At 41.7% G+C, this 22,895-nt stretch overlaps 3 protein-coding genes across 4 annotated transcripts in view; 1 reads left to right on the top strand and 2 right to left on the bottom strand.

Annotated features, from left to right (window-relative positions):
• The window catches only part of LIMS2 (LIM zinc finger domain containing 2), a 31,821-nt gene extending 16,277 nt beyond the window's left edge, over positions 1-15,544 (top strand). For both annotated transcript variants that reach the window (XM_080623897.1, XM_080623896.1), the window contains 6 exons: positions 10,577-10,726; positions 11,572-11,722; positions 12,673-12,765; positions 13,631-13,679; positions 13,860-13,935; positions 14,753-15,544. In XM_080623897.1, the coding sequence (XP_080480023.1) occupies positions 10,577-10,726; positions 11,572-11,722; positions 12,673-12,765; positions 13,631-13,679; positions 13,860-13,935; positions 14,753-14,900 (667 nt within the window). In that variant the 3' untranslated portion in view covers positions 14,901-15,544. The remainder of the gene's footprint in view (positions 1-10,576; positions 10,727-11,571; positions 11,723-12,672; positions 12,766-13,630; positions 13,680-13,859; positions 13,936-14,752) is intronic.
• GPR17 (G protein-coupled receptor 17) lies at positions 989-8,622 on the bottom strand. Its single transcript, XM_080623760.1, has 2 exons — positions 8,540-8,622; positions 989-3,109 (listed from the first exon to the last, which is right to left on the bottom strand). The coding sequence occupies exon 2, from the start codon at positions 3,073-3,075 to the stop codon at positions 2,041-2,043; it is 1,035 nt and encodes a 344-aa protein (XP_080479886.1). The 5' UTR covers positions 3,076-3,109; positions 8,540-8,622; the 3' UTR covers positions 989-2,040.
• A 5,057-nt stretch (positions 15,545-20,601) lies between the features above and the next one.
• MYO7B (myosin VIIB) overlaps positions 20,602-22,895 on the bottom strand; it is a gene marked incomplete at both ends in the record, with an annotated part of 47,433 nt that continues 45,139 nt past the window's right edge. The window contains 3 exons of the mRNA XM_080623928.1: positions 20,602-20,685; positions 21,340-21,459; positions 22,154-22,237. Of these exons, the coding sequence (XP_080480054.1) occupies positions 20,602-20,685; positions 21,340-21,459; positions 22,154-22,237 (288 nt within the window). The remainder of the gene's footprint in view (positions 20,686-21,339; positions 21,460-22,153; positions 22,238-22,895) is intronic.

A 22,895-nucleotide genomic window follows, 5' to 3' on the forward strand; every position in this document is an offset into this window, starting at 1 on the left:
ATAGAAGAAGCTTGAAGGAATAGCCTCTTAGGAGATGGGAAATGGAATGAAGAACAGTGTTCTTCATCCAATGAAACATGTAGAAAGCAAAAACCTCAAATTTTATTAGATAGTGCATGGGTTCTGGAAAAGAAAGGGATTTCGGGCAAAAGGCTAAATAGCAAGTGATTAAAAGGAATTGTGTGATCCTGGGCAGGCTGTTTACCAAGTAAACTGCTGAACAGGAAATCAAGTATAGCAAAAGAGTAAGGGAATAACATGAGGATTACAGGAAAGCCTGTTCCCCTGGTTTTCTGAAATAATTCATTTTATATATCGAAATATAAAAAATGAGTGTTAAAGATTGATTAATGCATTTAATTAAGAAGTAAGAAATAAAAAACATTGAAGGGCACTTGTACAAAAGCATACCATGATAAGAAAACAAAACAATCCAGCAGTTAGCAGACACTGTTGCTCAATTCATAGTTAATTTCAGGCTTTCATATGTCTTCAGCAAAGTCTAGTAGTTTCCTAGAGATTATGTTGTCACTAACTAAATGGTGAAAAAGGGAAAGAAGGGCTATACACATGTACCCTGTCCAGCAGGGAGTCCTCTCAACTCTCTCTTCTCTTCCATCCTTCATGCAACTTCTTTGCATTAGTTTCTGGAGTTGGGCATAACTGGTTTTCTTTTGACACCTAAGCTTGTTAGAATGGGCTGTTGTGATAGTACCTAGGGTGTTTCGGGAAGGCAGCCAGGATTGAAGCAGTTCAAGCAATATAAAGCATATTTGATTTCATTGTTTGTGGACCAAATCTAAACCAGTAAGGAGTTCATTCCCAAGAGCATTGAAAAGAGATATGCAAATGTATGTATCTGCACATAAAAAGGATAAATCACATTATTTCCTTTAATATTTATCTCCATAGCATAGAAGCTGTCTTCTAGGAAATAATATTGGAAACTCTTAGCTTCTTTTTCCTGCTTCTCATTGTACCTGTTCTTCCTTAGTGTGCCTGTCATTTCCAGGCATATTCCACTGGATACAATATGTAGCGGTGAGGATAGTTAAGATAATCCCTACTTTATCTGTAGTGAGGGAATAGCCTTGCTAGAGAAGTCACCAAAAAAAGTTGTAAAACACCTCAAAGATACAAATCTCTTCTGGGCAAAGTAGACTGAACTCCTTCATATGCTTCCTATTCAGTTTTGCCATTTGGTTTCGTATTTTTATAATTCAGTATATGGTTAAGGTGAATGCTGTATTCCTAAGCAGCCCTTTGCAGTTCTTTACTTTGAGGGTTACCCAGATATCTGATGTTTTGCTAGGAGCCACTTAAAAGAGGCAAAATACTAAAAGTTGTCCAACCTCTGTCTGCAGCTTTAGACAATGGCAGAGGGCAGATAGGAAAGGCAGTGTGAAGTTTAGTGCTCAACTCCAGCTCTGAATGCTGAGAAGTAGTAAAAGACTTATAAGTTCAGTCTTAACTCTAGTCCAGGTTGGGTGCAGTGCAGCATTTTGGTCTTTTTTTTCCTTTCCACTATTTATTATCAATTTTCTTCATATGATGTTTAAGCGCTTTGAAGTCAGGGACTTAAACACAGCGTGCAGGCATCCTATCCTTTCATCAGGCAGGTCTGTCACGGGAGTGTCTCAGGAACTGGCACAGTATAAAATGTTAAAGTAGGCTGTATGCATTGTGCAGAGGAAGAGTTGTTATGAATGCTTTGGGAGTTAAGTTTGGTTTGGTTTGGTTTTAAATGTATCAGTTTAATAGCTTCTTTGCTCCCTTCCCTGTTTTTAAGTGTTCAGCCCTCAGTTTCACATCTTGGAAATCAGTAGAACTGTGCTTGTGTTTGCAGTTTCAGTAAGACAAGAACATGCAACCTCTGTTGTCAGAGTGGTTCTTGCTAATTGCAGTCCCATAGAAACAACAGAACTTCCCTCCTCAAGATGACTTTGACTCCGGGAGTACTATCTCACTGCATACTTGCGCTCTCAGCTGGTTCTGGTGGAATAGAGCATTCTTAAGTTGAAGCAGTGACGAGAGTCATGTTCACAGTTCAGATTTAGCACTTAGTGAGCTTTCATTTGTCTTACCCTCGTATGTTTGAGGCAACATTACAGTCTTTTTAACGCAAAACAGATTGCACAAAGCCTCACGGAATTTCTCAGCTACAAAAAAATACATGACTGGGTCAAAGGCACCATTTAGGCTTGTGAGGCAGGAAGTGATGCGGTTACTGAGGGCTAGAATACGCTGCGTTCCACAGGAAGTTTTGGTTCCATTGTAATGGAGAATGTAAATGTAGCGATTGACGTGATAAGGTACAAAGCAAATCAGAAAGATCAGCAGGACCATGATGATCATTTTGATAGCCTTTTCCTTCAGGTGTTTCTCCACTCTGTTCCCGCTCTTCAGACTTCGGATGATCAATAAGTAGCAAGTCACTGTAGTAACAAATGGGAAGGTGAATGCCACTGCTAAGGACACAAGGGCATGACGTGATGCCTTTTCTCTGTACAGCTGCAGGCAGACAGTTGTGTTTTTCATCTCAACTGTCTGCACACTGAGAAGCAGAGGTGCCATTGCAACCCCAACTATAACCCATAGAAAGGCACATGCCAAATGGGCGTAAAGGGACCTCCGGAGCTTGATGGACTTCACAGGGTGCACAATGGCTAGGAAGCGGTCAACGCTGATACACATCAGGAAGTAGATACTGGCATACATGTTGAGGTAAAAAAGGAAGCCAGTGAGTCTGCATGGGATCTCACCAAATGGCCAGTGGTTACCAGAGAAATGGTACACCAGCCGGGTAGGAAGTACCAGCACGAAGGACAGGTCAGCCACAGCAAGATGCATCAGGAAGATGTTGGCAGGTGTGCCTGACTTCTGGTCCCGGATGAAGAGCCAAAGAGCAAGGGCATTGCCAGCAAAAGCCAGGATGAAGTCCAGGAAGTAGAAAGTTGCAAAAAAGATGTTCTCAAGATGTGTCTCTTTGCCACATTGCTCTGAGGTTTCCAAAGAGAAATTTGATGGATTTGAGCAGTTGAAGAGTAGGTTTGAGGGATCTGCTGGACCATTCATTTTTCACAACAGTTTTGAAGGGAAAAAACAAACCCTGCAAGAATTGAGACAGTTTATTACGAAAGAGCCTGGTTTTGTGAAGAAAACCAGAAACAAGCCCCCAAAACACACCTGAAAACACACACACATGGAAATAAGTGATGTCTTCTGTTAGCTAATGCTGGTGTTTAACATGACAGGCCAGTGTGAGTTTAAACCCTTCTATTAAGATTCTGAATGCCTCCTACTTAGACACGTTTTCCAGACCATTAATTCCTGTTGAAGGAACCACAACAGAGAGCTGACTAGCTGGTTACGAGCTTCACAGTATCACAGTATGTTAGAGATTGGAAGGGACCTCAAAAGATCATCTAGTCCAATCCCCCTGCCGGAGCAGGAACACCTAGATAAGGTTACACAGGAATGTGTCCAGGCGGGTTTTGAATGTCTCCAGAGAAGGAGACTCCACAACCTCCCTGGGCAGCCTGTTCCAGTGTTCCGTCACCCTCACTGAGAAGCAGTTTCTTCTCAAGTTTAAGTGGAACCTCTTGTGTTCCAGTTTGTACCCATTACCCCTTGTCCTATCATTGTTTGCCACTGAGAAGAGCCTGGCTCCATCCTCGTGACACTCCCCCTTTATATATTTATATACACTAATAAGGTCACCCCTCAGTCTCCTCTTCTCCAAACTATAGAGACCCAGCTCCCTCAGCCTTTCCTCATAAGGGAGATGCTCCACTCCCTTCATAATCTTAGTTGCCCTGCGCTGGACTCTCTCCAGCAGGTCCCTGTCCTTTTTGAACTGAGGGGCCCAGAACTGGACACAATATTCCAGATGCGGTCTCACCAGGGCAGAGTAGAGGGGAAGGAGGACCTCTCTCGACCTACTGACCACCCCCCTTCTAATACACCCCAGGATGCCATTGGCCTTCTTGGCCACAAGGGCACAGTGTTGGCTCATGGTCATCCTGCCATCCACTAGGACCCCCAGGTTCCTCTCCCCTACACTGCTCTCTAACAGGTCGTTCCCCAACCTATACTGGACCCTGGGGTTGTTCCTGCCCAGATGCAGGACTCTACACTTTCCCTTGTTATATTTCATCAAGTTTCTCCCTGCCCAACTCTCCAGCCTGTCCAGGTCTCGCTGGATGGCAGCACAGCCTTCTGGCGTGTCAGCCACTCCTCCCAGCTTAGTGTCATCAGCAAACTTGCTGACAGTACACTCAATTCCCTCATCTAAATCATTGATGAATATATTAAATAATACTGGTCCCAATACTGACCCTTGAGGCACTCCACTAGATACAGGCCTCCAACTAGACCCCGCCCCATAGACTACAACTCTCTGGCTTCTCTCCTTCAGCCAGTTCGCAGTCCATCTCACTACCTGATCATCCAGACCACACTTCCTCAGTTTAGCTATGAGGATGCTGTGGGAGACTGTGTCAAAAAGACCACATCCACCGCTCTGCCATCATCCATCCACCGTGTTATTTCCTCATAAAAGGCTATGAGGTTGGTCAAGCATGACTTCCCCTTGGTAAAGCCATGTTGACTGCCCCTCATAACCCTCTTACCCTTGACATGCCTTAAGATGGCATCAAGGATAAGGTGTTCCATCACTTTCCCAGGGATGGAGGTGAGGCTGACCGGTCTATAGTTACCCGGGTCCTCCTTCTTGCCCTTTTTGAAGACTGGAGTGACATTTGCTTTCTTCCAGTCCTCAGGCACCTCTCCCATTTCCCAAGACTTGGTAAAGATGATGGAGAGTGGTCTAGCAATGACTTCCGCCAGTTCCCTCAGCACCCGCGGGTGCATCCCATCTGGACCCATGGATTTATGGATGTCCAGGTTGCTCAGCTGGTCTCTAATAATAATAATAATTTTATGTAATAATAATTATATATAATAATAAAGTCTTCAACTTGGGCTGAGATGAGTTCCATAAGAGAGTAGTGCAATGCTTATGTGCCTGGTTAATGGAAGGCTGGAAGTGGATTCTGTATGTCTAGCTAGAAAGAATTTACTATGTTTAATTTGAAAGCCTGATTCAGGCTAAAGAGCTCACAATGAGTCAGCTTTTCTGAGCACAGGTATCTGTTGTAAGGTGACCTAGCTTAGAATATCTGTCCTGATCTAGAAGAGTTGGCAGACAGGTCAGATATTGCTGTTATTAAAAAAGCCTGCAGGGTTCCTGAAAATCTGTGAAGAGTTACTTAGTCTGCAGACCTGTATTTAAGGCAATGCATCTAGTTCCACTATAGGAAGAAACTTTCCAGATGAGTAGGAGCATCTCATTTGTACAGCAGAAAGCACTGAACTGATTCAAAAAAGATTATTAGTAATGCTCATGCTGTTGGTTACTTGTCAAAATACCATCCTTCCCTGCAGCCAATTCTTCTCCCAGCATAACTCCTCTCTTCCTCCCTCGAAAGCCTGAACTCCCACTGTAGCTTATTCAGGGCCTTTTCCAAGTGGCAGCTCAGTAAAACTGTGCTTAGCCTGGACAGTCTCTCTGTTGTCTGCAGCCTCCTGAATAGCATCACCAGAAGGTGGTAAGATTTTCTGGGTACCTACCCGTGGCTTCTTATACGTTCCTCATCTATAGGTATAGGTGGTGGGGAAATGCAGGCAGTCTGAGTTTCCAGCATCGTCTCTGTTTATTGGATTCCTCAGAGGTGTTACAGTATGTACAGCAGTACCTTCATTGTGCTTACCATTGCATTTTGTACTGGTTGACCATTTCTCCATAATATTGAATACGTCTTTAAACAGATCCATTTTCCTTGACCGAGATAAAATTTTAAGGTGGTTCCTGACATTGTCAGGTCAAATTTTTAGTCTTGGGCAGAGCCTGTGCTACATGCTGAGATCTTACATCATTAGACAGTTGATCCAAGGCATTACACAATGCATCCAGCTTCCCAGCAGAACTAATTCTTCAGATGTCTAAAAATATTGGTGGCTCATTGAGAGACCAAAATGGGATTAAGGACAAACCCATCTATTGGAAAATGTAAACAAAATTCCAAGGTAATTGCCATCTTTTGTTTGGCTGCTGTCACTTTCAGGTGGACAGAAAACTACAATAGCTGGACATTAGTCTGCTGGACCATCTGTGTTTAGTTCACAGTTGAAGAGATGAAAGTCAACAGGAGGGAGACTGAATGAAATTCAGAAGCTGAAATGTCTTCACATGGCCACAGAGGGTCCTTCTGACACCGCACATTGCCTGGGTACCCTGCATGTTCATGGCACAAAAAGACTCTAGGTTTGAGTGTATGGGTACTATGTACTCACTGCTTGCTGCCAGCTTCTTTGTAATCCTAGAGATGGCAACAGATTATCATTTTATAATTACAAGAAGTGCAGGGAAGACTGTACAGCCCTTTTTTCCAAGGGATGTTTTATCTGTAAAAAATAGATGTGAAATCTTGCTTTCGTATACAAAAGGAAAATGCCCTGCTGCAGTTTTCCATGTGAATTCCCTTGCTTTGCGGAGGAGCCTGCATTTTTTGTTTCTAGTGTTTATTTGTCCCTCGCAAAGTAAAACATGCAAGTGTTTTTGAACACAAGACTTCGACGTTTGTACGTGGTAGTAATACACAAGTAAGTACGTGACAGTATGTGTGTCACATACTCAAATGCTTGTCCTCCTTGGATGGAATTACTTTAAATATGTATTTTTGTCTTGCATGCCAAAGGAGAAATACAACGAGGCCATGCCTTTTTACTGGCTGTTAGTTTACACTGGTACCTCTCACCTGATGTGCTGGCAGTGTAGCCTCTTTTTTTGTGTCAGGCATTTGGTTTAAATACGCTTTTCATCTGTGAAAAATGCAGTCAGGTGATACATAGACACCTGTCAGTGCTTGGTGGTCTGATTGCTCTATACGTGATGGTGACACTGATAATGCAGTAAATGCTGGCTCAGACCAGCTGAAGAGGCAGAAGCAAGGGTTGTCTAACAGAGGAAATAAGGATGTCTCTTGTCTTAAGGGTGATGATTTATATCTCTTCAGGAAGTGAAGCAGTAAGCAGACATTTTCCCTGTTTACAAGCTAAATACTGAGGGCTTAGCAGCATGATACGTTGAACTATTTGAGCTCATTTCATGAGGAGGATCTCTGGGATTCAGATTCAGCTGAGTGTCAGTGCCCGACTTGGAATAGCCAAGACTTAAAGGGCTGAGAGTTCTGTCCCCAGTGATAGCAGCTTTGAGTCTGCCATTGGTACCTGTCTGGACCCGTGGAAAGTCCTTTGCTATTACGTACAGTTCCATTTCCATTTTGTCTGGGTTGATCCTATCAATTTAAAATATACGTGTTTAATGTTTAGGTTTTTTCTTTCTTTTTGGTTTGTTATGCTTACAAAAAAGCACTCAAAGTCTTAGAAAGCTTCTTGTACTAGTCTGTGTGAATGCTAAGAGCAGACTAGAAACCTTCCCAAATGACCTAGAATGTGTAGTTTGTGCTAATGTATATGGTGCAAGAGGCTTCGACTCCACAGACAGAAAACTCCTTTAGGGATCTGGCTCACTGTCCAATAATTTCCACTTGGATTGCTCTTTTGGTGTTCTGTGAGTATTTAGTGATTTACGTATTGCTAAACAGAGCACTGTTCTGGAATGAGCCATTATCCCAGGCCTCCCAGGGCTGAGCTGGAATGTGGATGTCGCTGCTCATTTGAAATGGCCATATTTTATGCCCTGTTTCTCTTCTGCTCGGAAGCCAGCAAGATAACAACCCACAAGGCTGTCAGTACAGACACAATCTGATTACTCTTTCAGCAGATGCTCTATGTATCATGAATGAAACAATTAATAAGGCAGAAGAAATACTTAGCTCATCGTAAGTTAGTTACCTGGCTAGTTTGGAGCGTTTGTTATAATGCCCACTGCAGATAAATTTGAACTATATGTTAGGGTTTGTAGTGGATCTCAGAAATACCTGTACTTGCTCTCAGCCTGAACAGTTTCTGGTTTGAGGTGATGCTAGTTGGGGGGGGGTTATGGTTATTTTGTAGTATTTTATGATTATGGTTGTAGCGTCTTTGTCGAATGGCTTTCACTGGAAGTGCTCATTAAAATTAGTCTGCTTCTGACCAAAATTATCCTCCTAAAAAGTCACTCCTTGCTGAGCCTCCCACCCTTCAGCTGAAATGCTTGTTTCTGTGAGCATCAAGGCAGTGTCAGAGAGCACTGGACGTGCCATACAGCTGTTAGCTGTCCTGGTACAAATGGATGTACCTTAGGTCCAGAAGTACCTAAAACAACAAGGACCTTTTACGTTTTGGAGCAGTTACGTAAAGCAGAGTGAGGAAATTATTCTTTGAGGTTCAAAAACGTTGCCAGTTCTTAGTTTCAGGCATTTCCAGTACATTCATCCACCTCTGCATGTGTCTTTCCATCTCACTGATACCAGCTAAAAGTAATGCTGTTAGGAAAGCTCTTTCATTATTCTGCTAATGGAAGTTTGTCTCTTACCTCTTCACAGTGCAGTCCTGTGGGTGAAGTATAGGGTCCTTTTGGGGAAAATCTGAAGGAACTCCTGGTGACAGCAAGCCAAGTAGAAGCAGCAATAGTGAAACAAGATGATCCCAAAAGAGCACACAGTTGCAGTGTTGCTGAGGGTGGAGAGGGGAGCCCCTCTATATAGCGTCCTTCTAGCTCTGATAGCGCATTATCAGCTCAGTCACACAACAGAGCAGGGGAGAGGATGCCCCAACACTGAAGAGAAGGCTTCATCCCAGCTGAGCTCTTGGCACTGGGGTTGCTGCTGCTGTTATAGATATGAATATACTGTATGAATATTCCAGTGTTCATGGTGTTACTGAAAGCTGCTACTGAACTCCCAGCCGTGAACACAGACTTCTTGGAGTCCCTTGATTATTTTAGGAGGGTGGAGAGTAGCATTGTTTGGGGGAAGTCTGGTATTAATAGACACAACAGGACATTTCAGAATGGGATAATTCCATCATGGTGGGAGTGGGGAGCAGGAGAGGGAGAGGGGTGGCTGCCATGGTAACAGCTTAGCCTGTCCAGCACTTCCCTTTGCCTGCAATAGAGGAGGGTCTATGGGACAGCAGAGAGGGTTTGTGTGTGGGGAGGGGTTGATAATGGTTTATCAGTGCAAATGGCTGAAGGCATCTTATTGAGCTGAATGAGAGGGGTCTCTTTCAGGACACTTGCTTCAGGGTCCCTATGTCCTGCCCTGTATAATTACTCTGCATTTGACAGTGGCGAATAAAATTGATGCCTTTATGCTGAGATGAGCACAGCTGCATGTTTCCTTATAATGGGGTGCTGTCTGCTTTTGCTGGACTCCGTCTGGGCACACAGTAGTTCCAGCCCTGGAGAGAGACTCTTGCTGACAGGAGGATTCAGATTTGTAGAGAATAATAATGATACTTAGCACTTAGACAGGCGCCTGCCAGCTGAGGGTCATAAATGTTTGAGGTCTCACAACAACATCTGTGTTGTATTCTTATGCCTGTTTTACAGATCTAAGGGTATGTGATTCATCACAGCAGAATTTTGGAAGGGGCCCTGCAAAGATCCCACTACTTCAGCCATAAATCTACCCTTTCCATTTGAGCTTTCCCTTTTGTCTGGTGCCTTTTGAGAATGACCTGTAAATCTCTGTGAGCGTTTCACATAGTGATACACTGAAAGGAATTAAGCAGGCTCGTCTGTTTTGTGACAACCCCACAGAAGTCATTCCTCTGTCACCTTCATAGAATCATAAACTCTTCTCAGCCTGCAGCATTGCAGTTGGAGGGGTAGGTAATAGGCGAGTAAACTGAACAGCTTCTCCTCAGAGCTCCTAAATATTGAGATAAAACTGGTGGATTCCCTTAGCCTTTACAGAAGTTGTTTATGCCTTTGCCCTTTTTCTACCAGAAATTTGGCTTATCTACCTGTTCAAGGTTGCACTTGTAGTATGTTCATGTGATAGGAACACAGTTAGATTTATTGCATAAAGTTGCAAAACTGCCATCAGTTCATCCTTTTCTTTGACTTGGGAATAAAATGAATTTGTAGGCAGAAGAGCTCATACTCTTATTTGTCCTAGCTATTGAAAACTAAGGAATCCAGCCATGGTAAAGGCATTCAAGCAATGTTGTTTTGGTTTCATATTTTTTACTCTTTCACAGTGCTGTAATGCCTCTGTTATGGCTAGATCCCATAGTTAGTAACAGAGGGAGGGTGTTGCCACCTTTCCTTGCCCACCTGTCAGAAAAGATATGGAAGAACTGGAAAGGATACCTAGAAGAATGACAGGTGATATTCCTTATGGGATATAAATCAGGGAGTGTTGGAAGAATATTCTAAGGAAATGCATGCTCCATCCACATGCTCTTTTCTGTACAGCTGGTGTGAATGACAGGATACTAAACTGTTTAGTCTGACCTCAGAAGACACTCCTTCTGTTACATGAAGTACATCCTACAGCGTACACTGTATGTTGGTTTAGGAAAAAGAATTTCTTCATATTTTCCTTTCCTTACTGTGTCCAACCAGGCATCTGTGCAGGCCGTGCCACAACCGTGAAAAAGCTAAGGGACTGGGCAAATACATCTGTCAGAAGTGCCACCTGATAATTGAGGAGCAGCCTCTGATGTTCCGGAATGATTCCTACCATCCGGATCACTTCAACTGCACCCACTGTGGGTATGTTCTCATAGCCTAAACTAACTGAAAAGGAGAGAGACAAACAGTAAGTGCAGTCCTTTCCAAGTCCTCAACTTAGCTGTTTCAACAGAAATTGCATAAGGAGAAATCAAAAGGAATTTGGAAAGCCTACAGAGACTTCAGTTTTATTTTGCCATTCAGTGTTCTTTTATCCTCAAATTGAGTGATGCTCTTTTATACTGAAAATGGAAATAGTTCCTTGGTATAAACTTACCTGAAAGGCTGCGTGCAGATTGCAATAATAGTGTTGTCCAAAGGCAGCTGTGGGCAGGCTATTCAAAAGAGTTTCCCTTTGCATTCCTGGGTAGAAAAAAAAAAGCATGACTTGGTGAGCTGTGTCAGTCTTCTGGTGTAGTCCATCACGGTGTTGATACCTGTCTGACCTGAATTACTTACCATGAAGGCAATATAATTGGGGCACAGTACTGCCCTTATTGGCTGTCAGTGCTGAAGAATAAAGTAAATGGCTCAGTGCTGAGCACTACTAAGATGGTCCTTGTATCTGAGCTATCGCATTCACTTGAGTCTTTGCGCGATGCATCATTGTTCCACATAAGTGTACCTCGTATTTCTGCCAGAGTATCTACCTGAACACATGATACTCCATGTATAGTCTCTTGTCTGGCAAACTGAGAAAACAATTTCAGAAATATGAGTTGACAATAACTGTGTTTCAGTAGCTTAATTTGCTGTGTCTACATTTATAGCATGAATATTTCCATGGCTTAGGGTTAACTTTAAAGCTTAGTCTTTCAAAACTCCATATCGCACGTTAAAGAGCTTCCGTTGGTGTTCTTATTTTAGTGCCATGTTTGTGTTTTCAGGAAGGAGCTGACTGCTGAGGCCCGGGAGCTGAAGGGAGAACTGTACTGCCTGCCCTGCCATGACAAGATGGGAATCCCTATCTGTGGAGCCTGCCGCAGGCCCATTGAGGGACGAGTGGTCAATGCTCTGGGAAAGCAATGGCATGTTGAGGTGAGGCCTCTCTGAATCTGAAATTTCCTTCAGGAGACATTTTGGAAGAGAAGCCACCCCTGTAGCCCCCCCACTATCAAAATCTAGCCATGCAAACCCAATACACCAGCCTCTGCTTACTAATCAATTTACCTGTTTATTATGATGTACATGGATATATCCTCTCCAACCCCAGTTAACTGGTTCATAACAGTATTAAGATTTGTAATTTGGCAGAGCTAGTGCAGTTCTTGCTTTTTAAGCCTTTTCAGCTCATTCTTTCTGTAACTTTCAGCTGAGTCGTCATAGCTTGTTCTGAAGTTTTTTAATGGCTTATGTTTTTAGTGATTTAAGCCTCCTAGAGCTTGAACTGGGATGCTGCTGATTTGAAGTACATTCATATCAGCCACGTTTCATGTTCCTGTTTCTCCTCTCTGACACAAACAAGATAATAGTCCGCAAGTCTATTAGGAAAAAGACAAAATGATTGCTATTTCATCAGGTCTTCTACTGATCTTTAATACGATTCTTAATTGCTATAGTAGACTAAGTATTTCCTCTTTTGCTTTTGTAAAGATTTTCTTATCTGAGTATTGTTAAAACATAAAGGGGTAACAGCTTTAAACTGAAACAGTGTAGATTTAAATGAGATATTAGAAAGAAATTCTTCATTATTAAGGTGCTGAGGCGCTGGCACAGGGTGCCCAGAGAAGCTGTGGCACCCCCATCCCTGGCAATGTTCAAGGCCACGTTGGACGGGGCTTGGAGCTACCTGCTTTAATGGAAGGTGTCCCTGCCCATGGCAGGGGATTGGAGCTGGATGAACTTTAAGGTCCCTTCCAACCCAAACCAGTCTGGGATTCTGTGATCAGGTGTCTCATATTGAGCCATGATTTGTAGCCATGCAGTTTTTTCCCTGCTGATGGAATAGTTGTTTTGCCTGCAGCTGAATGTCTTTTTTCATTTTCCAGCATTTTGTTTGTGCCAAATGTGAGAAGCCATTCTTGGGTCACAGACACTATGAGAAAAAAGGACTGGCTTATTGTGAAACCCACTATAACCAGGTAAATTCTGCCATGTGTCCCGTAGGTACTTGCTCTGACTGGTAAATGCATTTTACGTATGCAAAGCTCTGCAGATTTTACATACTCTGAATGTGTAGAGGCGATGTGGTATTAAGAAGTTAGTGAGATTTAACAGAAAAAATAGCTTTTTCGTGGTCGATGTGAACAGTGATGCTGAGAACACAATAAGAATGTCATGGGGATGTTAATTTTGCTTTGTGCCATTGACAGAATAAAACCACTGACCGTGGTTTCTGATTAAAATCCCTGTAATTCTACTCCAAAACTATCTGTGTGGTCTTTGATAATTACTTGCTTCTACGGGCCTAAGACAAATGTTGTACTGTCTAAAGCACAAGAAAAGTATGTTTCAAAAGACAATCAAATCCTGTTTTTTCTGTATGACTCTACTGAGCAGCTATGGGTCTGGTATTTTCTTCTGTCAGATAAATTAGTCTCTTATAAAAGTGTTACTCTTTTGAACGTAGCTCAAGGTTTTATTTCCATGATTGTAATTGAGCAACAGGAGATGTCTGTCTGCAGTAAGCATCATACTCTACTGATCCTTTTTTTCTCCAAATTGCCACATTTACAGGAGTTTAAGATAACGTAACAGTGGTAGAGTGTGAGGCATCAACAAAAAAGGTTTTGTAGTACTTAGTGGTATGAGATCCAAAGGAACATAAACTGTTTGGCAAGTGTATGAGAAGTTATTCAGAAGATTTAAATTGGTATAGCTGGGTGCTGCTGCTGCGACTGGGAATTCTTTGATTGTTAGGATTTGATGTTCACAGCAGCTGTGTAGTTTGGGGACCATGACAAGTCAGTAACATGAGTTCCTGTTCCTATTTCTTTTGCTGTGCAGCTCTTTGGAGATGTCTGCTACAACTGCAGCCACGTGATAGAGGGAGATGGTAAGATTTGTTCTCTCCTTGGTTTGGGTTGCTGTCCTTGTTCCATTTGTTAGTGCAGCTGTTGCCGTCCCACAGTTGCAAAGCATCAGTGTTTCTTTTCACATCTGGCCTCATTTGAATTTGGATACATATCCAAATTCAAATAATTCAGCAATTTCCTCTTATTTTGTGCTTTTGCAGTGGTATCAGCTCTTAACAAGGCCTGGTGTGTGAACTGCTTCTCCTGCTCCACCTGCAACATCAAGCTTACACTGAAGTAAGTCAGTGTTTACATTTTGGACCATATGAGACATTTGCTTCTAAGGCAGGGTATCAGCTTGGGGGAGCCATGAGCCAGTACCTCTGAGAGGGGCAGTATACCTTTGCTCTGGGGGAGTGGGTGCTTGTAATTCCACTGATTTCAGAACTCAAAAGGAGCTGGGACTCAGCATCCTCTCTAAATTGTTTTCCTTTATTAATATGTCCTATAAGAAGGTTGCGTAAGAGGAGAACTCACTCACCAGTACAGAAAGAAGGCTCTGAACTCAAGTAACTGCTTGTCCTGAAATACGTGCAGCCTCCATGTCTCCTTAGTCTGGATGCTCCCCTCAATGACATCATTTGCAGTTATGTAAATTACTTTGAAAGAAAATATGATGCTAGTTACTTCAAATATGTAGAATAGGAACAGAAAACAAAGCAGTCCTACATTTTTCCTTTCTCAGGTTCAAACCCTCAGCCTACTGTGCTGGGTTGACCCCACTGGCCTTGTACATGAAGGAGCTCTAATTCATCACTAAGAGGACCTTAGAAGCGATGCTTCCATACTGTGATAACAAAATTACTATTCTAGACTGCTATATGCAAATATATAGCAAAATCTTGCTCCTTGTTTAACTAGCAATACTGAAGATGCTAGTTCCCTGATAAGAAACTTATGTCTGTACTTACATGACCAGATGAGGAAGTGAGTTGTTTCATACATGCAGTAGAATAAAAGCAACAGCATTTACAGAGATGCGTGGAGACTTGATTTAGTGAAGCATGCAGTTTGCAAATGGCATTTTAATAGGCTGTTGTTCTTTATGTTAAAGGAATAAGTTTGTGGAGTTTGACATGAAGCCTGTATGCAAGAAGTGCTATGAGAAATTCCCTCTGGAACTGAAGAAACGTCTGAAGAAATTGTCAGAGCTGACATCCAAGAAGGCACAACCAAAAGCTCTGGATTTAAACTCTGCTTAAACAGGTCTGTCAGTCTACTGACTGCACTCATACAGTCATAAGCTGCTGTGAGCAGCAGCTGTTGATTACAGAGGCAATTACTAACAAGTGAAACCAAAGATAAGTAGTACCTTCCCCTTCTTCTGGTAACATAGCTTTCATCTTGACTATCCCTTTTCTCAAGCGATTATCTATTAACACTGGCAGAAAGAGAAATATGATTTCTGCTTGAGCAGTTTACAGGCTGGTTATGAATTTTATAATAACAACTTATTCTGCCTTGTGAATTGTACACATTCTGTCCTTCCTCAGCTCTGTCTCCAGTCCTCCATAGTCTAAGGAATTTGGAAACAGCAGTTAAGTGTAGGGATGGAAGAAATGTATGATTTGCTGTTTTTCAGTTGAAGTATAAACATTTCTAACCCTGGGTGAAGACATTTAACATGTAGACAAATATTCTGAAAGCTGTCACTCTTTGCTACATGCAAAATGTTCTGATCTTTCTTCAAATTCCTACTGAGCATATATGGATCCTCTGCAGTCCTTCTGGTTTGCAGGTTTACTAGGAAAGCCCAGGAACCAATAGTTATGGCATCTGTGCTGCTCACTTGTCTGACTTAGGTCCAGTATTAAGGCCGCTGAAGAAGTTTGCTTTGCTGCTTCCCTCCCAGTACTAAGGTGGTCTCAATTGTCAAGGCCTTACCAGCCTCTCCAGGATAGTTGGGCTCTCCTTAATGAGGAGGTTGCTATGAGAAAAGAAAGGTTTTCTTAGAAACTAACACTAAATTTTCTCCATTTATTCTCTACTACTACATGGGAGCTTCTAATGGTCAACACAAAGTATGTCCTATCCACTGGCACTGCTGACATTTCTTGAGGCAGTGTGGTTGGAGCCTTGGTTATTCGTTTGCATGATGAAATCAAATTGATAATATGGTGCCTAGTTAAGCACTTCAATTTCCCTGTCCTTCTCACTTCATTTGAAAGATGAGTGCACACTTGCTGGTCATGCTTCAGAGAGCCTAATTACATTAAGGGGTGTCTGATATTTATGGCTTGTAGCAAACGTGCTCTTATGCAGCAAAAAAAAAACCCAGGACATATTTCTCTTAGAAAGTTCACCCAAATAAGAGTTTCCTATCACCTTTCTTGTTAAGACCTGAGTGTACTTAAAGAGAGGACCTCAGACATGAAGCTGTACATCTTAACCTATAGTTCTGCTCTGTAGTTTTGCCTATCACTGGTGAAGTTTCATTGGTCCTGTCTCTGCTATAAAACTTGGGAAATTTACTGGGTTTGAACATCCTTGATATTTCTTCAAGCGTGAGCCATCAGCAGTGCTGTTCCTGAGGTCACATGGGTGTTGTATAATCATGGGGAGCTTCTGAGACCTCTGTAGGTGTCCTCCATAGTTCCTTGTCCTGAACTAAGCTGAGCAGCCTAAATAGTTGGAGTTTCTGCCTGCCCTTTTACAAAGTCAACAGGATGAAAGGCACTGGAGGACTGCTGTCCCTTGCATGATTAAAATCTTCCAAAAAGTGGCTAGTTTAGTAGGTCAAATGAACACAACAGTTGGGCCTGTCCACCACCCTGCAGTCCCAAGAGAATTAGTTGGCAAGAAGTTAGAGCTTCCTCACTTCTTGCATGTGTGAGAAGCAACTAGATTGGGGAAATAATCTACCTTAAAATTGCCCTCACTGCCATCACACTTTGCTCAAAATAGATCTAAACTAGGTAATAGTTAAAGCATTGACAGCTGTTCACACACTTGCTGTAGCTACTACCCATGAAATTGCACCAGTGATATCACAGCAGTGGTGGGAAATCCTTGCTAACTCTGTGCAGGTAAGAATCCTACATGTGGGACCATCTCTTAGATACTTAATGCCTTTGCTAATTCAGATTCCTTCAGCTGCTTTGCTTTTTGGTGCCATAAGCTACCATAAACTTTTAACCAGGATATACTGCTTCTGCTATAACACTGATGAGGGGACAGGCCTAATCCTAACAGTAGAACTCTTTTCATCCTCTTCTGAACAATATGCACTGTAGCTTACAGTAATAGTAGCTGCTTTTGTCACTGCTGTAGGAGACCATGTGGCTAGTCACTTCTCTCTCACCAGCCTTTAAATGGTCTGTAGTTAAGGGCACAAAGAGCAGCATGTCTTTTGGTGCAGTAGTATGTGGCCACTGCAAAGAATCTAGGTGCAATTCAGTATGCTATGCAGACTCTTCTCAGCATGAAGCATTCAGGTCTCTTCCTATAACTTTAGCCACAGGGCATGTCTAATGCTAAAGCTGAGCAGCTGTGTATCTTCAGCTTCCTGGGAAGATGTGGATGAATACCCAGCCAAATAGCTACTGGTGAATATGGAAAGACTATGTAACTAGCAGGCAATAGGTAATATTCTTTCAGTGGCCACTCTCAAGTTCAGCAATGGAAAATGCATGTATGTAGAGGTGAATGGAATTACTTTTGTACTGCAAGTAGAGATAGAGTGTGTGCTCTCACTTTGTCTCATATTTGCAACTCAGACCTAATAAGCTTCAGTGTTCAAAGTATAGCTGATACTGTCTTTGATGAGCTGTTTGGTTATCTAACATTTGGATTATGTCCTTATCTTTAAAGCATTTCCCAAATTACTGGAGGGAAAAAAATCATCATACTCCCTGACCTCTGTATTAGCGGAGGGTGATGTTCTCTTAGGATCTCTTAAATTAGTAATGTTTCACAATTATTTTTCTTATACTTCTGCTGTTCATAGCCTACAATGTGCAGAGTTACAGGAATATTACTGACATGCCTTTTGTGGGACAGTGGAATTGAAGGAGTAGGAAAAATAACTATAAATAGTTCAATAAAAGAACCTTTCCCTGCTTCAAGTCCACTTTTTAAAAACTGAGTAGAATATAGTGCAGACTTAAGATTTTTCCTTAATGTGTTGCTAGGATAGCAGGTTCGTTGGTTGTTAGTTTGTTGGTCATTTGGTTTTGGGGTATTTTAAAAGTCAAGGTCTTGGTCAGAAACAAGCTGCATGTTTTTTTCCATTGCTGTGAATAGACATGCTGGCCAAATTCATCCTAGGCATCACACCACTGGAGAGTGTAGATTTATATCAAGGTTGAACTTGGCTCAGAAGTCTACACTTAGCAAAAGCTGTTGTCTCATTATATACATCTGTAGTTTACATTCATATTTATACATACCGAATTAAAATCACTAATATTCACTGAGTACACTTGAAATGGTTTTGCTATTAGAAACCACACTATGTGAAGCTTGTTTGTATTCAAAGGGTATGTTAATCACAGTCTTTCTTTATGGCAACCAAATCTACTCTGTAGGGTTTGCATCCTGGTGTTTATTTTTACAGCAGTCTGTGCAATGTAGGCAAATACTGTTCAACCTTCTGTGCAGAGAGTTTCTAGATGGTGTGTGTTTTGTATTGTGATGTGACTGACACCTTTTTAAAAGTGGTTGGATGGTGAAGGAATAGGTTGCAGGCAAATGTAATAAGTGTGGTTGTACTAGTCTGTAAAGCACTATTAAGTGCTGAGGATGGTATAGACTGAGTAAAAGAATTAGCAGCTACTTGCCTTGGTTCAGGCCTTGATGAGAAGTGCGGATTCTGCACTGTGTGGAGCTCTCATTTTGTCACACATTGCCTGTGCTAACCGAAACATGTGATTGTGGATTCAAATGTTGTAACCCTGTCCCTTTTTATGTTTCTGTAATAAAGTTAACTGTAATACATTTTAAATCTTCACACAAAAAAACAAATGTAAAAAAGTTGTGTATTGTACAGTGAAAGAAAAGTCACATTTGGGATGCTGAGCCAGAGAGCACTACACACCCTGAGGAACGCTGGGGATTGCCCAAATCTGATGCACTGGTGTGGTGAACTCACGTTTTGGATCTCTGCTGCTTTCCTGGTGATGTGTTGGTTGATGGAGCATTAGAGGCTATGCTGTACAAATTGTGTTGTAGATGAGTATGATTCGTGTACATACAACAAATTGTGTTGTATGGCGAGTAGATGGAATGGTTTGATCATTTGCAGGCTGTAGTGGATATTTGGTGGGTTTAGGTTACATGAATATAGAGCAGATACTCCATTTCCTGGTTAAAAAAGGCATTGTGGTTGATTTTCTGCAGTGTTTATTTAAAAACCAGAAACAACACAGTTTGGCTGCAAAATTTCTTTTTGCACAGGTAAAGTATTGAACGCTTCTTACATAGGATGACAAAACAAATCATTAGTCTCAGACATTTCCATTGCCAGCAATGGTCACTACAGCAGGAATATCTAATTGCATGCAAAACCATCAACTATTCTGACAAGTGTGGCAATCATTTATATGCACAAAGAGAGGGGGGCCTCTTCCCTGCCACCCATGTACAAAACTCCTATTACCGTTTGAATTTCACACACACACATCAGAGGGAACAAGAGAACCATTGTGCATACCTTGGCAAATGTGAGAGATCTAGCAGAGCTGCTTTTCCAGCCCTGCCAGGCTGTGTCTCAAGGAACTTGGTGTAAATGCTTTAAGACATGTCCATGTTTCACTGTGAGCAAGGAAGGGCCTGTTGTTGAGGAAGGAGTACTTGTTCTCTGATGGGGTAAGTGGCTAAGCTTAGAACCACCACAGTGTGTACATATATCCTTTACATGCTCTGAGCATTGCTGTGGTTCCTAAAGGGCCAAAGTTGTGTGTTTTCAAAGGTCTGAGATATGAACAAGTTTTACCACTCAAAGTGCCTGCTAAACAGGAAATAGAAAAGATCAGGAGAAATTAGAGCTATTAATTCTTGTCTCATGAAGGAATGTCTGCATGACTCCAAGCTGAGAACATTTTTATAGAGCAGAAAAGTCTCTTTTCAGCAGATGTTTGTTAGACTGCATTATTCAAGTCTGACTTGCACTGAATAGCACATCTGTAACTTGAAGTGGGAGTAAAAGTAATGACCCAAAAGCCAGACTTATTTCAGAGTTTGTTTATGCTTACTAGAAACTGCATAGTAGAAAGCAGTTGTTACGAAGTACATTGTAAAATGTGGAAGGAAGAAAGAAAAATAATTTAACCAAGGCAATGGAAAACCAGTGGACAGTCTGCTAATTTAGCATCACAAAGGAATGAGTGTTAAGATTCTGACAGTAACTAGCTGTCATAGTCCACGGTAGATTACAGCATGTAACTTACTGATAAAAGGATGAAAACCAGCATCTTACCTTTCAAGGTGTCCAGTTATCCTACTACTAAAGGGCATTTCTCCATGCTTAGAATTTCCAATAGGAGGAAAAAAAATAACATTACCTTTGTTTGCAAAGACTCAAGGGGCTTATACGTTTGGTAAGGGCATATATACAAGATGGCATTTTCTTTCCAAAAGGAAGACAACTGTTAATGTGTGTCTCTCTTTAAGAACAGAGGAAATCTAGAGGCTCTCATATTAGGGTTCCTCCATCCTCCTGCCTCCTTACTACATTAAAATCCATACTCTGAATGGAATTCTTATACTACATCTAAGACAGACAAGTGTTACAGATGCTTGAAAGTACACGCTCACTCGAGCTTCTCTTGTAGTACTTCAGTAACACAGTTCATTCAGTGTGTGTTCACAAGACCGGTCATCAAGCTCATTAAACGGCATTTCTTCTAGGAGATGAAATTACAGGTAGTTTGGCACAGACACAGGTCATGGGTTCTGTTTCTGCTCTCAGGCCGGGAGGTTCTTTTGCTTGTTTACAGCATTCATTAGCAGGTGAACGTAGGATGTTAACAGGTCATCCATTTTGTAACCCTGTCAGAAAAGAAAAAGGTCTGATGTGTCTCAAAATGCTCCAGAAGCAAAAATAATTATAATGTCCTCCCTGTTTTATCTTCTTCTTTGGTTCTTCCCTGTCTCCTTGTCATTCATTCTGTAGATTGACATCTTAGGAATCCAAGCTTTTTTGTGAGAGAAGTTAGCCCTTAAATGTTTTCCTGTTATCTTTACAAATTTACCTTTGAATATGAATACAGTGATGCTTGTCTGAGAGTGTGGGCAATCTGAAACCAGTTCTTTAAAAGGTGATACTACTCAAGTGTAAAATCTCACAAGGGTGGCGTTACTGCGTAGATGGATCGAACCGTGTGTGACAAGAAGCCTCCTACATAGTATTTTGGGTAAGTACAGTCTTTTCTTAATGTCTTGGATAGATGGAATTTGGATCTATGGGAAGAATTTGGGAAATTACCTTTTTCACGTGTCTCTGTGGCTTACAGCTTTGTATCAGGTGGCATTAAATGCCATTGAACCAGTTCTAAACTTCAGTTTTATTGACATAGCAGTGAATGCTTTTTGTACCTGCACTGGTTTTAACATCTGTTTTGACACCAGTGTTTTGTAGCAATTCTGGATGTAAAGGAAAACATACAAGTTTCTTGTGTGTAAGGTTGACAAAACCCTTCTTACCAGAGATGTCTCACATAAGATCCGGCTTCCTCGTACCAGGTTCCCTATTGTCATGTGGAAGTATGTGCTCCCACTGCTCCAATTGGAGATTTTATTGAAGGGGTAGACTGTTAAAATATCCTGTAAGGGGAAACAGACTGAGCTCTAGAACATTTCTCAAATGAAAACAGGCTGTTATGTGAGAAAACCTGTAAAGCCAGAGCATTCTTTTCTTTCCCACTTCATTTACAAACACGGTGGATCAAGGTAGATCTTGCATACAAACTAGTGGTACGTTGTATTTTCACCAAGTTAAGTGAGTCTTAAGCACTCTAATGAAACTTCATTATATATAGATCTTTGCCTTAGCACACTGCTGTTGTATTTGCAATGATCTAAAACTCACTGGCTATTTGTTTTCCTATTAGAAGCAAATAGTGATATTCATGAACACTTTTGCCTGGGAACTTAGTTAGGACCAGACTGTTTGGGTTAGAGAGGTGCTAAACACTGTCATTCGACCTGATCTTTCAGACAGCTTGGGTTTCCTGCAAAGCTAAGGCAGGTTCCCTAGTGCACCGTCCATCTGCCTTTGCCCATGTCCATCATGATTATACTTCTTTTCTTCAGAGATGTTCTGCACTGTTTCCTTTCCAGGGTATAAACTGCAAAGAAGTGTGATGTGATGCAGTAACACTTCCTTCGGTTTCACACAGAAAATAAACTGAGGGACTCTTACCCTCTCCTGCCATTCAGGGAGAAGGTCCTTGTTGCTGTCCCTAAACTAGCACAATCAAATCCTTCTTTACATAGACTCTTGAGAAGCAGCTGTTACCTTTGTCTTCTGATGTATCAGTGAGACTCCTTGCTTGTTGATTGCAATCAGCACAGTCTCTGGGAAATTTGGCTCTGAGGTTTGCTATAAACAAGTAACAGAGCAAGTTAAGCAGAAAACGAAGAAATGATCCATACCAAGTGCATAGTGACCTTCACCAGTGTCCAGTGCTTCTCATTCTCTCTACCAGACAAACACTGAAAGATAAAGCTCTTCCATATTGTGTAACTGTTGCTAAGGATGACTTTTTCAGCCATATATTGATGACTTGAGCAGCTGCTACATAAAAGCAGAATCAGATCCACTATTTCCTAAGCAATCTGATGATAGGATTAATAGTTGGTTGCAAACCAGTTAAGAACCTAGCAAGGACAAATTAGAGGTAGCAAGTGGGAAATGATTCCTGGAGGTATCCACTGCAGAATGAGAAGATCAGCATAGTTCTGTTTTGAGGGAAGAGTCCCCGGAGACACAAGATTTGGCAGCATCTTGTTATGGATACCAGTGATGGGGCAATTAAGTATCTGTAACTAAAACCTCCCTACAACTACTGCATAGTTGTAGTATTAGGTATTATGACTGGAACAACAACATAGCCAGTAAATAACAGGCGTAGTTCAGAATGGATAAAAATCCCCTCACTTTCAAGTGACTGAGTTTTCCTAAGTAGATTATGGGAATTCAGCTTTATACTTACACAAATACGGAATTATAGTCAGCCCATATGCCCCGGTGCTGGTCT

The sequence above is a fragment of the Psittacula echo genome (assembly GCF_963264785.1).
Source record: "Psittacula echo genome assembly, chromosome: 7".
Classification (NCBI taxonomy): Eukaryota; Metazoa; Chordata; class Aves; order Psittaciformes; family Psittacidae; genus Psittacula; species Psittacula echo.